The 14,288-nt window shown below is 43.5% G+C and overlaps 1 protein-coding gene across 1 annotated transcript in view; it reads right to left on the bottom strand.

Moving 5' to 3' along the window:
- Window positions 1–430: 430 nt before the first annotated feature.
- Window positions 431–14,288, bottom strand: part of ACOX2 (acyl-CoA oxidase 2) — a 54,471-nt gene continuing 40,613 nt past the window's right edge. The window contains 3 exon segments of the mRNA XM_045530727.1: window positions 431–581; window positions 4,228–4,360; window positions 10,402–10,619. Of these exon segments, the coding sequence (XP_045386683.1) occupies window positions 519–581; window positions 4,228–4,360; window positions 10,402–10,619 (414 nt within the window). The 3' untranslated portion in view covers window positions 431–518.

Raw genomic sequence — 14,288 nt, 5'->3', positions numbered from 1 at the left:
GAGTTGATTTTTAAAAGTTGATGCTTAGTTGTATTCCTAGGGCTCTAGTTTATTTAGATTACACCAAGAGTAGGCATTTTGGAGGATTGTGTATGTGCCCTTTTAAACCTGAGGATAATTATGTGCTAAAGACAAAAGTGTTAATGAGTGAGTCTGTTGGCTTTTGCTAGATCTAAAGCAAAATCCTGATAGTTAACCAAGTAAATGCTACAAATGGATAGTGGTACTGTTTTTCATTGTGGGAAATTTCAAACATATTCAAAAGTAGAGAGAATAGTATAATGAGCACCCATATACCTATCCATTGACCAACTTCAACAACTATTCACTCCTGCTTTTTCCTATGGATTATTTTGAAGTAAATCACAGATATTATTTCACGGATATTACTTCAGACTGTATCTAAAAGATAACAACTCAAAAATATATGTATAATTTAAAATTTTCATTGTATATATATGCCGTAGTACTATTATCACATAGTGGTGCTGCTTGCTTCTTGAATACTGTTGGTTGTTTCATAGCTTGGATCTCCAACTTTGTAATAATGGTCTTATATATTTTTCATAGGCAGGGTTCCCCTGTTTGTAGAAAGAAATGCATTATTAAGACAGGATATTTCTGCCAGGATTAATGACTTACTTTCAAAATAAGTCTTTAGCTTCAAGAAAGTAACATTACATAAGATGCTTAATTTTTAAAATTATTTTTTTAATTCATTTTTGTGTGAACATATGGAGAAGCATTTTTCCAAAGGGCATCCTTTTCCCATGCAGATTTTAAATTGTGGATGGAGGTGGCCAATTAAGAACACTGCTTATCACTTGCTTTTGGAATTGAATACAAATAAAAGGCTTGACTCTTTGAGGCTCTTTGAAATGGAGCATTAACCCATAAAGCAAGGAACCAGATAGTAGAATGAGGTAAGCACATTCTAGGTCAGAGTTGCTTATCCTTGTTATTCTCTAATGCAGTGGCTTGATTCTGTCTTTCATAGCTCTAGCCTCATCTTTTATAAAATTTAGTTTTTTTGCGTGGCTACACTGAAACTGTAAGCTACTCGAACACTAGGTCTATGACTCTTGTTCTCGACTGTGTCCTCAGTACCTAGGACAGTTTCTGGCAATGTGCCTAGTAAATACTTGTTGAATGATTGAATGAATGAATCTACCACTTGGACAAATTTTTACATTAGAATAATTGAGGGAAAATAGGATTCTTGTTTTGAAATTATCGCCAACGATTCCCTCCACTGCTTGCATCTCTAGGGAATCACTTAGATAGGAGTGCAGGTGGGGAGGGGAACAGTCTTTTGCAGTTCATTTTGAAGAAACTGGCTTGAAATAGCATTCAAATCAGGAAAAAAGCCAAAAAGCAGACATGGCTGGAGTAAACCAAGAGAGAGCACATCACTGTCTGGGGATAAAGCTCAACACAGCCAGCCCCCAGCAGAGACGCTCCTGTGATTCTAAAATGTTTAACTGACTGTAGCATTTTCCCTCTGGTAGGAAAATGTTAGTGCAATATAGTCTTGTTTATGCTTTTGTGTCTATAGAGCATGTTTCAACATAGCTGCTGTTTTAATTTGTTTGAGATACCTGGAGTGTGCCTTTTTCTACTAGTGCAACTGAGGAAAAAAAATCTCCCTTATTGCGGCTTCAAAGTTATCTACAACAGATTAGAAAAATACACTTTAAAAGTGCTATTTGGGGCCGGGCGCAGTGGCTCACGCCTGTAATCCTAGCACTCTGGGAGGCCGAGGCAGGTGGATTGTTTGAACTTAGGAGTTCGAGACCAGCCTGAGCAAGCGCGAGACCCCATCTCTACTAAAAATAGAAAGAAATTATATGGACAGCTAAAAATACGTATAGAAAAATTAGCCGGGCATGGTGGCGCATGCCTGTAGTCCCAGCTACTCGGGAGGCTGAGGCAGGAGGATCGCTTGAGCCCAGGAGTTTGAGGTTGTTGTGAGCTAGGCTGACGCCATGGCACTGTAGCCCGGGCAACAGAGTGAGACTGTGTCTCAAAAAAAAAAAAAAAAAAAGTGCTATTTGGGAGGTCTCTAAAAGGAGCCAGAAATGTATTGTTAGATCGTGTGGCTATATATTAGCAGTCAGCTGAGTGTCATTTTAACTAACTGGAAATGATTCTCCAAGGTCATTTGTAACTTCATATTTCTAATTGCATATGAGCTTATGCATGAAGGGCCACAGTACTGTACCTGCGACCTTTTTAGCAAGATAATACAAGCTAGGATGACAAGAGTCCGTGGCATTGTGTACGCAGCAGTTTGTTTCGCTATGCAGGTTACAGAACCATGTTCGTTCATGGTTTATGGAAACATGGAGTGTCTACTCTGATAGACCCTGGAGTTAAGAAGGTGAAGACTCCATCATTGTTCACAGTCAAGTGGAAGGAGATAGAAGTGAGCGGGATACAGCGCATCAACGTGTTACCAGATCTGTTGACACTGTGGGTCACTCATGCCTCTCACTCTTAGATAGTGTCCAGATTAAAGTCTTTTAAAGTAAACATTAAGAAACTGAAAAACAAGGAAAGCCCCCGACATTCTTCAGTCGAGATGAGGAATCAGGAGAACTGGAATGTTTCCTGTGTTGCCGGTAAAATGGGTTTGAGTATATACGTCAACGTTTCCTGACAGGTGTTACAGCAGGGCAGGCTTTTCTCTGGAGCACCAAAGGGCAAACACTTAATGTTAGACCATGGGAGCTAGTCTGAAGTGGGAGAACTGCTGTATTTTTGTGCCAGGATTTAAATGTTAGAAATAGATTCAATCATTAGAAAAAGTAATACAGTGGATGTAGGTTAACTGCTAAGCAGTAAACATATACTTTCTCTAGGTAAGTTGTTTCTATTTCCTTGTTGTGTTAAAAGAATGCCTTCCTGGGGGACAGGGAATGACCAAAATGGGCTGGCCTTCTATCTGACAACCATCTTGAGGGTAACTGGTTGTGTTATAACTTTAGATAATCATGTTAAATTAAGCTATGAGGTATGGCAGGCTGCAAATTGTTAAGAGCAAGTCTAACACCATGCTAAGTGTGAATCAAAGCCTGAGAGTTGCCAATTTGATGAGGTGTTAAGACACCTTTTCTGAAATTGGACCAAAGAGGTAAAAAAGAAAGCTTCACCATCTGAGTAACATGTTTGCATTATACAACTTAAAATAATCTGTTGTGTACCTATAGATTTTGTGTTTTGATCATCTGTGTCAGATCTATTAAATACTGGTTCCCCGAATTCTAAATACAGGGTTTATTTCTTCAGTACAGTTAATGTATTCATTCATATTCATAATTTTTCCCAAAGAGGCACACAGCAGAGAGTGTGGGACCCTGGCTGGCCGGAGGCTGTTGGGGTTTTATGAGTCCCCTCCCTCTTCTCGCTGTTAATGATGTAGAAGTCTGGTGTTCTCTCCTAGGACAGCTGGGGGTCTTTTTGCCATAACCCTTGTAAATTGTCATTTATATGGCTTTCTGGGGTACTGATGTCAGTGCAGCAGCCTCTTTTGCACCTGGGATTATGTTCCTTAGAGTGAAGAGGAGGGAGGCATCTCTGGCAGGCTGTTGTCAGGTCTGAGAGAGCCATCCCCTAAGCTTCCTATCCCCTCTAAGTACCCACTTTTATCACACAAAACAGAGTTAAAAGGCTGAAAATAAGATGGTTAAGCCACCACAGTGATTTATCTCCTTATTTTTGTTACTTAAAATCCAGTTTGCCATTCTGTGAGTATGCCCTTGGGTATGTCAAGCCACGATTTAAAGCTGGGGACTTCCTCCTAATTCTCTTTATCCAGTTCCCAGCACTGCATTTTGCTGATTACAGCCCAGGCTTCTAGACTTGCAGTTCCTGCCAGGCCACACCCCCACTCTTGGTTTCTTTTATGTCTTCTCTAAAAAATTTTTTTTTTTTTGGTTACAGAGTCTTACTCTGTCACTCTGGCTAGAGTGCAGTGGCGTCATCATAGTTCACAGCAACCTCAAACTCTTGGGCTCAAGTGATCCTCCTGCCTTGGCCTTCCAGAGTGCTAGGACTATAGGCGTGAGCCACCATGCCCAGCCTTGTACTCTAAAAGTTTTTAAAACAGACGTGCTATGCCAAGTAATTTCCAACCTAATGGGAATCAATTAAAATGGGAAAACATGGATGTATATTCACTGCTTGTTCTCTGCTCTTATATAATTCATAATGTGTCCACTCAGCTACCTGAGTATTGGTTGGTGACTTCTGAGCCCACTGGAACAGACGTTCGTAGACATTCCCATCATAACAGCCAAGTGCTGAATGTAAACACTGATCAGTAAAGTCAAAAGCATCAGTTAACAGGATGGCATCCTTCCTAAGAGAGGAAACAAGAGTTTGTGAGTATTTCTGATTGCTCTTATGAACCTAATTAATCTGGGATGGTGAATAACAACACCTCGCAAGGAGTTGCATCATCATTCGCTTTCTGAACAATTCAGCTTTATTTTAGTTTTTATTTTTTAATCAGTTATATATGTGCAGTATAAAGAGTCAGAATTCCTTAAGGTTTGTTATTTAAAAAGCAGCATACCTCTCTCTCTCACTTCAATCTCCTCCCCAGAAGCAATCAGTTTCAATCTTGTAGCTGATATTTTGGTATTTGCCTGAATGTCTAAATATCTTGTTTATATTGCAGCTTCTTGATGCTTCAGTTTTAGATATTATCTGTTGACTCTTCATTACAAAAGGTAAGGATTTATTTTTAGCACCTCTCTCTTTTTAAGTTTTTTAATTATTTTCTTTTTTGTAGAGATGGGGGGGTGTCTCACTATGTTGCCCAGGCTGGTCTTGAACTCCTGGCCTCAAGCAGTCCTCCTGCCTTGGCCTCCCAAAGTGCTGAGATTACAGGCGTGAGCCACTGTGCCCAGCCTCCCTCTCTTTACCCCTCCCTCCCCCCACCTGTATGCTTCCTCCCTTAGGCCTTCCTGCCTCCCAATATAGTTAAAATTTTGGCCAGACCAATATTCAGTGTTGACGTTGTGATGACTGTATGTTATCAAAGTGTTTGAGGTGACTGGGATGCTGTACCCAATTTAATCCTTCCTTGATGACCCCTCATCGTTGTTATGAACCTATCACCTATTTAATGTCCCTCTGCCCACTTGTGGTCTCACTTCCTTCCTTATCCAGCTGTAATTTCATGATCTTTTATATTTACTCCCTCAAAAATATATTCAACAATTTGTTTTTGCTTTGTCATACTAGTTTAGCAAAACCCATTCTTCCTTATCTCCAACTTTCCACTGCCTTCATGCCACCACCTTCGTAGCTATACGTGGCTGGAAAAACCAGTCCTGACTAGTGTAGTAAGGGTTCGAGTGGGCCCTGATTGCTTCTCAGTGGTCATATCACATTGCTCTAGTGCACTTCCTCTTCCCTTCTCTTAGGTGATTATTTCATATCTTCTCTTCAGTCCTCAAACGTGTACCACCCACCTCCCTGTCTCTCTTACCTGGGTGATTTTGTGTCCCATTTGACTGATAAAGTAGAAGCAGTAAGAGAATTTCCGTAAGTTCCCACCCCTGCATTTATACATACAGGGCCTTCCTTCTTCTTAGTGCAGGTCAACTATCCAGGTACCCAGCTTAGGCTTGCTACTTCCAGTTTTCCCATTCTCCCTGAACTGGACCCATTCAGGTTTTCACTACCCCTGTTCCACTGCAATAGCTCTTGTCAAGGTCGTATTGTCTTTGGAGGGTCTCAAGACTCAGTACTTGGACCTCTTCTCTTCATACACTCACTCCGTGTGACAGCATCCCTCTCATGGCTTTAAATATCAGCCATATGCCAATGACTTCTCAATTTATCCCTCCAGTGTCACCTGCTTACCAACATCTGTACTTGGATTTCTAACAGGCTCTTCAAACATAATGTGTCCAAAACCAAACTCCTAATCTGCTAGACTAGACCTTTTCCTGTCCCGCCCAAACCTGACCCTCCTGTAGTCTTCCCCATTTATGGTAAATGGCATTTCTGATCTTCTGGCTAAAAGCCTTGATTCCTTTCCTCTTTCTTGCCCCACATCTAATGTATCAGCAGATCTTGTTCTACCTTCAAAATATATACAAACTTTGACCACTTCCTACCACCTCCAGTGCTGTCCCTGGTCCAGTCCACTGTCGCCTCTCACCTAGATTATTGCATTAGCTTCCCGCTGGTCTCACTCTTAATTCTTAATGCGGCAGTTGGAGCGATCCATTAAAAACATAGATCAGATTCTTTCAGGTTGTGTCTATCCTATGCTCAAACCCTCCCATTCTCACACAGAATAAAAGCCAAAGTCTTCATTTCAGTCTTTGCAGTGACCCACCCTACCCTCTCTTGCCCCTCCCTGTACTCCCTTAACTCTTTGACGTCTGCTTTCATTCTCTACCTCACTCACAGAAGCCATTCCTGCCTCTGTGGCCTCTTCTCTGTTTTCCAGATGGATGTGCCAAGCACACCCTGGCTTCCGTTTGTACATTCGTGTACCACGTACCATTTCAGTCAGTGATGGACCTTATATGTGATGTTGGTCCCGTAAGATTATGATGGACCTGAAAATCCCTATTGCCTAGCAATTTGTGTTCCAGTTGCCTACAGTATTCAGTACAGTACATACATGCTATGCAGGTCTGTAGCCCAGGAGCAATAGCTATACCGTATAGCCTAGAGGTGTAGTAGGCTATACCATCTAGTTTGGGTAAGTACACCTTGTGATACTCGCACAGTGATGAAGTCACCTCGTGATACATTTCTCAGAACGTATCCCCATCGTTAAGTGAGGCATGACTGCACTTATGATCTGCCTGGTATGCTCTTTTCCCAGCAGCCACATGGCTTCTCCCCACCTTCCTGCAGGTTTTTCCTCAAATGTCACCCTCCCCGCAAGGCCTTCCCTGACCTATTTAAACTATAGTCCCCCACCCCCAGGATTCCTTTCTCCCTTTCCTGCTATTCTTTTCTTAATAGCACTTATTACCATTTCACATAGTATATATTTGACTTGTGTGCATATCTGTCTGTCTGTCTCCTCTCTTCTAGTCTGTAGGCATTTGTGGCCCTGTCCATTCTGAAACTCATATCCTTCATTTGAGGGATGTTTTCTTGAATTATTTTATTAAAGATTTGCTCCCTTCTCTTTTCTCTGTCTTTTCTTTCTAGACCTGTTATTGAGATAATGGACAGCTAGGATTGGTCCTCTTTCTCTATTTTTTGTCTTTTTGCTTTCTTTCTGTGAGATTTCCACAACTTTATCTTCTAGTCCTTGAGTTTTTCATTTCTATCATTTTTTAATTTCAAAGAGCTCTTTTTTTGTTCTCTAAATATTACGTTTTAAATAATTACATTCTGATTCTTATTTTGTGTTTGCACAAAATAGGAGCTCTTAGCTCTTTAAGAACCTTACTGATTTTTAAAAAAGTTTTCTTCCTGCAGATTCTCTTGTGTGCTTGGAGTTGCCTTGTCCTTGCTTGTTTTGGTCTCCATCTTTTGTGTTACGGGTCTTCCTGAGGCAATCCCTGGGTGTCTGATCATAGCTAAGAGCAGGGCATTCACTAGGCGATGAGAAGCCTGTGGGTGTGCTTATTAATGTGGGGTGTACCGTGGGGTGAATTAGATCACTGGAGGACTTCGGTGTCAGCATCCTTTGCTCCTTCTCCTTGGGCTGGTTAGATTCTCCAGGGAAGGATCATTTTACTGTCTTCCTGCAGGGTACTAGTCTGGCTTCTAATTTTTTAGGAACCAGTGGGAAAAGAGGGCTGAGGGAGAGAGGTGTCAGCATTTGGCCCATAAAGCCCCTATTTTCTGTAGGGTAGCCTTATCCTCAACTATGCCTGATGTTCCCTATTTATTCTTCTACCAGGGCAGGGTCAAGCAAAGTATTTCTTTTTCTTTTTTCTTTTTTGGAGACAGAGTCTCACTCTGTTGCCCAGGCTAGAGTGCCGTGGTGTTAGCCTAGCTCACAGCAGCCTCAGACTCCTGGGCTCAAGCAATCCTTCTGCCTCAACCTCCCAAGTAGCTGGGACTACAGGCATGTGCCACCATGCCTGGCTAATTTTTTTCTATATATTTTTAGTTGTCCAGATAATTTCTTTCTATTTTTTTAGTAAAGACGGAGGTCTTGCTCTTGCTTAGGCTGGTCTCGAACTCCTGACCTCAAGCAATCCTGCCTCAGCCTCCTAGAGTGCTAGGATTACAGGCATGAGGCACTGCGCCTGGCCAAGGAAAGTCTTAAAACCACTCAGCAGGAGGAGAACTGAGGGTTCAACTCCTTCTGAAATAGCGTTTCAACCCGTCGTTCAGTCTCAGTGCAGAGGTACACAGTGCTGCTAATTCCTGGGCTCTCTGGTTAACTTGTCTGCTAAGTATCTCCGTCTGTTCTCCAACTTCCATGTTTCCTCTACTGTTCTCTTTCTGTCAGTTTATGCCTTTCAAAACATTTCAATCCTTGTGCTGATGTTTTAGTAGAGTTTCAGGAAGGAACAAAAGTAAATGCATATGTTTAATCTGCCATCTTTACCTGGAAGTTCCCCAAGTGAGATTTTATGACTACTTAACTAAAAACCATTTGGGTCAGTTAATTAACATTACACAGAGAGCTAGTTCTAGGTGTCACTTAGAATAGTGCACTGTCCTTCATTTGTCATCTCAGAAATCTGAGGGAGATAATGACTAGTCAAGGCAGGAAACTGTGACACAGACCGGTTAAAAGCATGGAATCTGTTACATACCGAATTACCCTGCAATAGTAAGGTTACTTAGGAACCATAATGCAAGTAAATCAATTTGTGGGTTTGATGCATGTGGAAGTTGGCAGCTTGCTTCAGCGCTGTCTGCCTTGTCTTGAATTTTAAGTCTCTGGAGCCAAGGCAAGCACTTAGAAATGCTGTTTGCAAATAGCAAAAAGTGTTTATCGGATGTTAAGGTGATCTTTTATATTTTGTCATCACTGCCAACCAGGACTAGCACATTATTTTCTTCATGTGCCTTTAATTGCTGAGTGTTTCAGAACGGCCAAGACGCACTTGGGCTTGAACTGTGCAGTACTTAATTATGCCCTTAATGGTTTTCACCATTGGATTCCCTATATTAGGGAAAGTTTAATACCTGGAGCATGATTGTATGAAATGCATTTTTGACAATTTTTGATGATTTAATTGAATGAACACTTACTGACTACCAACTATCTGTTAGGTGCTTATGTGTAGTCATAAATGGGATGTAACATATTATATATTGTTAGAAATAAAGAATTTGGTTTAGGTTTTTTTAAATCTCTGTCTTAAAAATCTTATTTTTAAAAATGTTCAAATCTTTTTCCTTTTTTTCTCTTAGATTTGTTGATAATGAGAACCATGGGAGGCCCCCCCTCGCATATAATAGGCATTATATTTTCTGCCCTATGAGGTCTTCAAAAAATTATGTTCAATATGGTAAATAATTTGTATTGTTTTACTTTCTAATTTTTCTAGTACCCTAGTGAGGTTGGGCTTTGGTTTTGATATGTTTTTAAAGCAATCATTTAGATTATAGAATAACAGGATGAAAACACTGCATTAGTATTTCACAACCCTAAATGGTACAGCATTAAAACTGCATTTAAAAACTGTTTGTATTATTTATTGTTTTGCAAGTCAATACATGAATTACTGAGCTTAAAAAAAGTTTCATCTTGAAGCTGAGGGAGAATTAAAGTAAGTTTACTAAACTTGGTAAGAATTTGCTTAAGCACATTCAGTAAAGACAGGGATATGTTTGAAATAAACAATACCTCAACCTTGACCTTAACATACAGGTTAAGAGTATGTGCTCAGGGGTCAGATAGGCCTGAGATTGTACCTGGCTTCTCCTCTGGCTAATTTGTGTGACACTGGGCAAGTTAACTCCCATAAGCCTGAATTTCCTTCCCAGTAAAACAGGGAGATTAATAGTATTCATTTCAAAGGGCTGTAAGGATTAAATGAGATGATACTTACAAAAGCTTTTGGCACAGTGCCTGGCACGTAAGTGCTCCTTAAATGTTAGCTATGGTTAAGACTCTAATTATTAGCACATATTATTCATATATAGCATGCTTCATTTTATTTGTATTCCTTAGATACTGATCCTATTTCCTGGACCATGTTGAAGAGTTCAATTGAATTAGCTACTTTATTCTTAAGCATTTTTATTTCTAATTGTTTTTTCATTTTTTTCTTTTATTAATTCATAATGCTTTATGTTGGTGTAATAATGCTAGGGTGTAAACCTCCCCAGGGCTGTTGCTGCATTTGCCAGACCCCACGTTAATCAGGGTTTGGAGTTTGAAGTGACCTGTGAACAGGGTCGAGGGTTATTCTCTGAAGGCCAGCGTGGGTTGAAGTCTCAGCCACTCACCGGATCAGGAGGAGCAGGTCCAGGTAGGCCGTTCTCGCCATGTCCACTTGGGCCCCAGACAGGAAGCCATCATGGAGAAAGTCGCCTGAGTTCGTCAAGATGCCATGTAAGGCATGGAGGTGACAGAGACGCTTGAGCACCTGCTGGATCGCAGGTTCATCTTCTAGTTTCTGCAGAGCGTCACTAAAACTCTTCACAGAGGTGTAGTAGCAGTGTGCCTGCAGAGACACACAGACGCGTTAGCCAGTGGTTTCTGATTTCCGACTCTAGAAGTCATCCTGGAAGCCTGGCAAGGCTGCTTGAATCAACTTGTCGCAGCCATGTGTTTCCCAGCAGGCTGACAAGCAGCCGCCTTGACTCCTAGCTCACTCGGGGTCTGACTGAGCCTCTTCCGTGGTGTTTTTGTGTATGTTGAGGGCTGGTGGGCTTTGAAACTGGGCCCTTGGCGTCTTCATTTTGCTTGGGGCAGCTTCAAGTAGGGTTGAAAGTAGAAAGAAAGAATATTGGAGGCTGGCCTGGGGACAGTGGAGGGCAACACCACTTTTCTCAAGAAAATAGCTATTCTCTGCCATGTTCAAGGCAGTGTGTGTGTGTGTGTGTGCACATGCGCGCACATGTGTGTGCACCATGGCATGAGAAAGTGAGGGTTCAAGATGTATATGGGAATTTATCCCAGCTAGAGCATAAACTCCTTAAGGTAAGCAGTGCTGTTATTTAGCCTATATGTAACAGTCTGTCTCTGTCAGTTGTTAAAATAATATTTTGGTACCTGTTGGTAAGTGACCACTGCCATCAACCCAGTGAGAGCCCCTCTGCCAGATGGCCACCTTCTCTGGGACTCCCTCCTTCTCCCCACAGCCTAGCCACTAAAGGATTAATGCCTGACCAAACAGGAGGCCTTCAGGGCCTTGCTTCCCCCAGCCCCAAAGTCATTTTGGATTGGTTGGTGCCCATGTCCTATTGGTTTTAAATATTTTGAATATTTCCCTTCTCCAAGACAAGTGCACATAATTATCAATATTTTATCATGTAGGATGTGTGAGTTCCAGGGGGGTGAGAGAGGAAAAGAGAGAGTAGCGTTTCTCAAATTTTTATGTGCATACAGATCACCTAGGGATCTCGTCCAAATGTGGGTTCCAGGGTGAGTCCTGAGACCGTGCATTTCTAATGACTTCTCTGGGATGCCCATGCTGCTGGTAGTGACTGCAAGTAGAAAGACTTAGAGTGTCTTGGGGTTCAGAGGAGTTCACTCAGAGGGACAAGGGATGGGGAAAGGCCATTTCAGGCAGGGGCACCTTTGTGTGTAAAGGGCTGTACTTTCAGGAAGCTGCCAGCAATTTAATGAGCTGAAGCGCTGGGGTATGATGCGGTAACGATGGAGGGAGTGTGGGAGTTAGAGTGGACCTGTACCTGGGACCCAGGTCGATGAAGTGCTGTGAATAACCAGGTTGGGATTTTATTCTGTGGGGCCAGGGAGTCTTCAGCAGGGCAGTGACCCGATCAGGTTTCTCACTTGGAAAGAACCTACATTTCCCAGGGGCCTCACAAAGGGGCTGACAACTGCACTTTGTGGTGCAGACTTGGTTTGCTTTACAGCCACGTGGGGCTTGCAGCGTTAGGGTGTGAGCATGAGCAGACGTGCTGTGCTGCCTCTGCGGGCACTGGCAGCCTTTGGTGCTCACACTGGGTCCAGCTTGGCAGAACTGGAGAGTCCCATTTGTTTTACCCGAGCCCTGTTTTCTCTGTCCTAATCTGAGGGCCACAGTCTCAGATGCCCAAGGCTCTGGGCTGAGGAGTGGGGTGATGGAAAGCTACCCCAGGGCCTGGGCCTCTGCCTTGGAAAGCAGGATGGGACTAGGGGGAGAAGGTGGCCTACGTGCTTCGGGGAAAGGCCGAGCAGAACCTTGGCACCACGCTCTGAACACAGTGAACTTTATTTATTCTGTGTGTGTGTTGGTTTAAATCCTGGTTCCTTTCTAATTTGGGGGTAGGGGTGGGATATAAAACATTTATGTGCTAGGTGCCTGAGTTTTACGTGTATTAACTCTTTAATCTTCATCACAATCCTACAAAGTAGGTACTGTTACCAGCTCCATTTTGCAAATGAAGAGATTGAGGCTCTGAAAGATTAAGTTTCTTGTCTAAGATCACATGACTAGTAAGTAGTGACAACGGGATCCAAACTGGGTCGTGTTCCTAGCTGCTACCCTGTGTTGCTGAAGCCACGGGAAACCGAGGCTGGATTACAGTGAGTAACAGCATTTGCTCCAGTGGTTCTGGGGACAGACATCCTGCTGGGCAGAGCCTGAGATTACAGGACCAGAGCCTGTCAGAGCCAAAAGGGCTTTGCATGCTCCTTTGTTTTACGGACAGGGAAGTTAAAGCCCAGGGAGGGAAATGGCTGCTGAGGTCACACATAGCTGGGACCAGACCTTAGCCCATGGCTCCTCCTTGTCTTCCCCTCTGTTGGTGGGCTGCCTCCCGCAAGTTGCAGTCATTCTCTGTCTGCACATTTACAGTTCCCAGAGGGGACCCAGGTGGGCGCTTGAGCTTTCTGTAGAGTAGATAACCCCCACAAAAGCACAGAAAGCCCTATCTATCATGACCTCAGAGGCTCAGCTTGGTAACCACCCCGCAGGACTTGCTCCTCTCCCCCGGACTGGCTGAGCTTCCTGCCCTTGGCCCCCCCAGAGCTTGGGGCTCACCTCAGTCACTCATCACACCCTCCATGGTGTGTGGGAAAGGACAGTATCTCGACTCAGCTGTTTCCTACCTCTGGGACTTAACTCCTCTGAGTTCTCTCTCCATGCCCCTAAGATGGAGGAGACACTCGTCTCCCTCAGTGTTGTGTGTATTCAGTAAGGCAGCCCTGGCAAGCAGCATCGGGGCCCTTTGAAGGCAGGGCCTAGGTTTGGAAGACAGACAGTGGGCAACTGTGGGTCCTTTTTTGGTAATTTGGTGGAAGCCTTGGCTAACCCTTTGTGTGGATGGGACATTTAGCACAGCAGGGGGTGCCCCTGCGTTGAACTGAGCAGAATGAGGGTTGCAGAGTTAACAGCAGCACCGCCGGGTGGGGTGGAGGTGGTGGGTCAGCAGCTGATGCTCATGCCCAGATTGCCCAGCCTAGCCCACCCCCAGGGGCCTCTACACTCCTTCAGGGATCTGTTTGAAGGCTGCCATTCTCTGGGCTTGTGGCCTGAGGATTGGAGTGATCACTAGTTTTTCAGTTGTTGGCAGGGCCAGAGTCCCAGCTGCCTAAGCGAGAACTCAGGAGTCATTCTTACCCTTTTCCACTCTGTCACTCTCTGAGGCCTGTCTCTTCCATCTTTCCACTTCTCTCTGTACCCTCCTCCAAGTTCGTGGTCGGGACCACCCTCAGTCCTGGCCCAGACCACTGCTGCTCCCTCCCAACTGGCCTCTAGCCTCTGGTCCTTTCCTCCCCCTGTAGAACAGGACTGAAACAATATTTTAGTTAATTCCGTGATGGCTTGCTTAACTTATAGCTAACAGCCAAAGTCCGCTTCTGTATACAAGGCTTGCTTGCTTAACGCTTGGTTGCGATAGAGAGCTAAAAAAAAAAAAAAATGCTCCAATGTAGTTAGAGAAAAACAACCACGAATAGCTTACTGATAAGGGGGCCAAGGCCTGATCAATACATGAATAAGCTTATGAGGGGCATATGTCCCCTTGTCAGAGGTAACTGGCTGCAACAAATTCCAGCAAAGAATATAAAAGACATGTACTCCCGCTGCGCGGGGTCCCTGCCCATGAAAAGAGACCACTGCGTTGGTGCTCGGGACTTGGACCCTAGTTCGAACTAGTCAATAAACTCCTTTGCCTTTTACAGCCTCAGTGACTCTGTCATTCTGTTCCCGGGGCTGATTTTG

The sequence above is a fragment of the Lemur catta genome, chromosome 18 (genome assembly GCF_020740605.2).
Source record: "Lemur catta isolate mLemCat1 chromosome 18, mLemCat1.pri, whole genome shotgun sequence".
In the NCBI taxonomy this organism is placed as follows: Eukaryota; Metazoa; Chordata; class Mammalia; order Primates; family Lemuridae; genus Lemur; species Lemur catta.
This window is presented reverse-complemented; position numbering and strand designations above follow the sequence as displayed.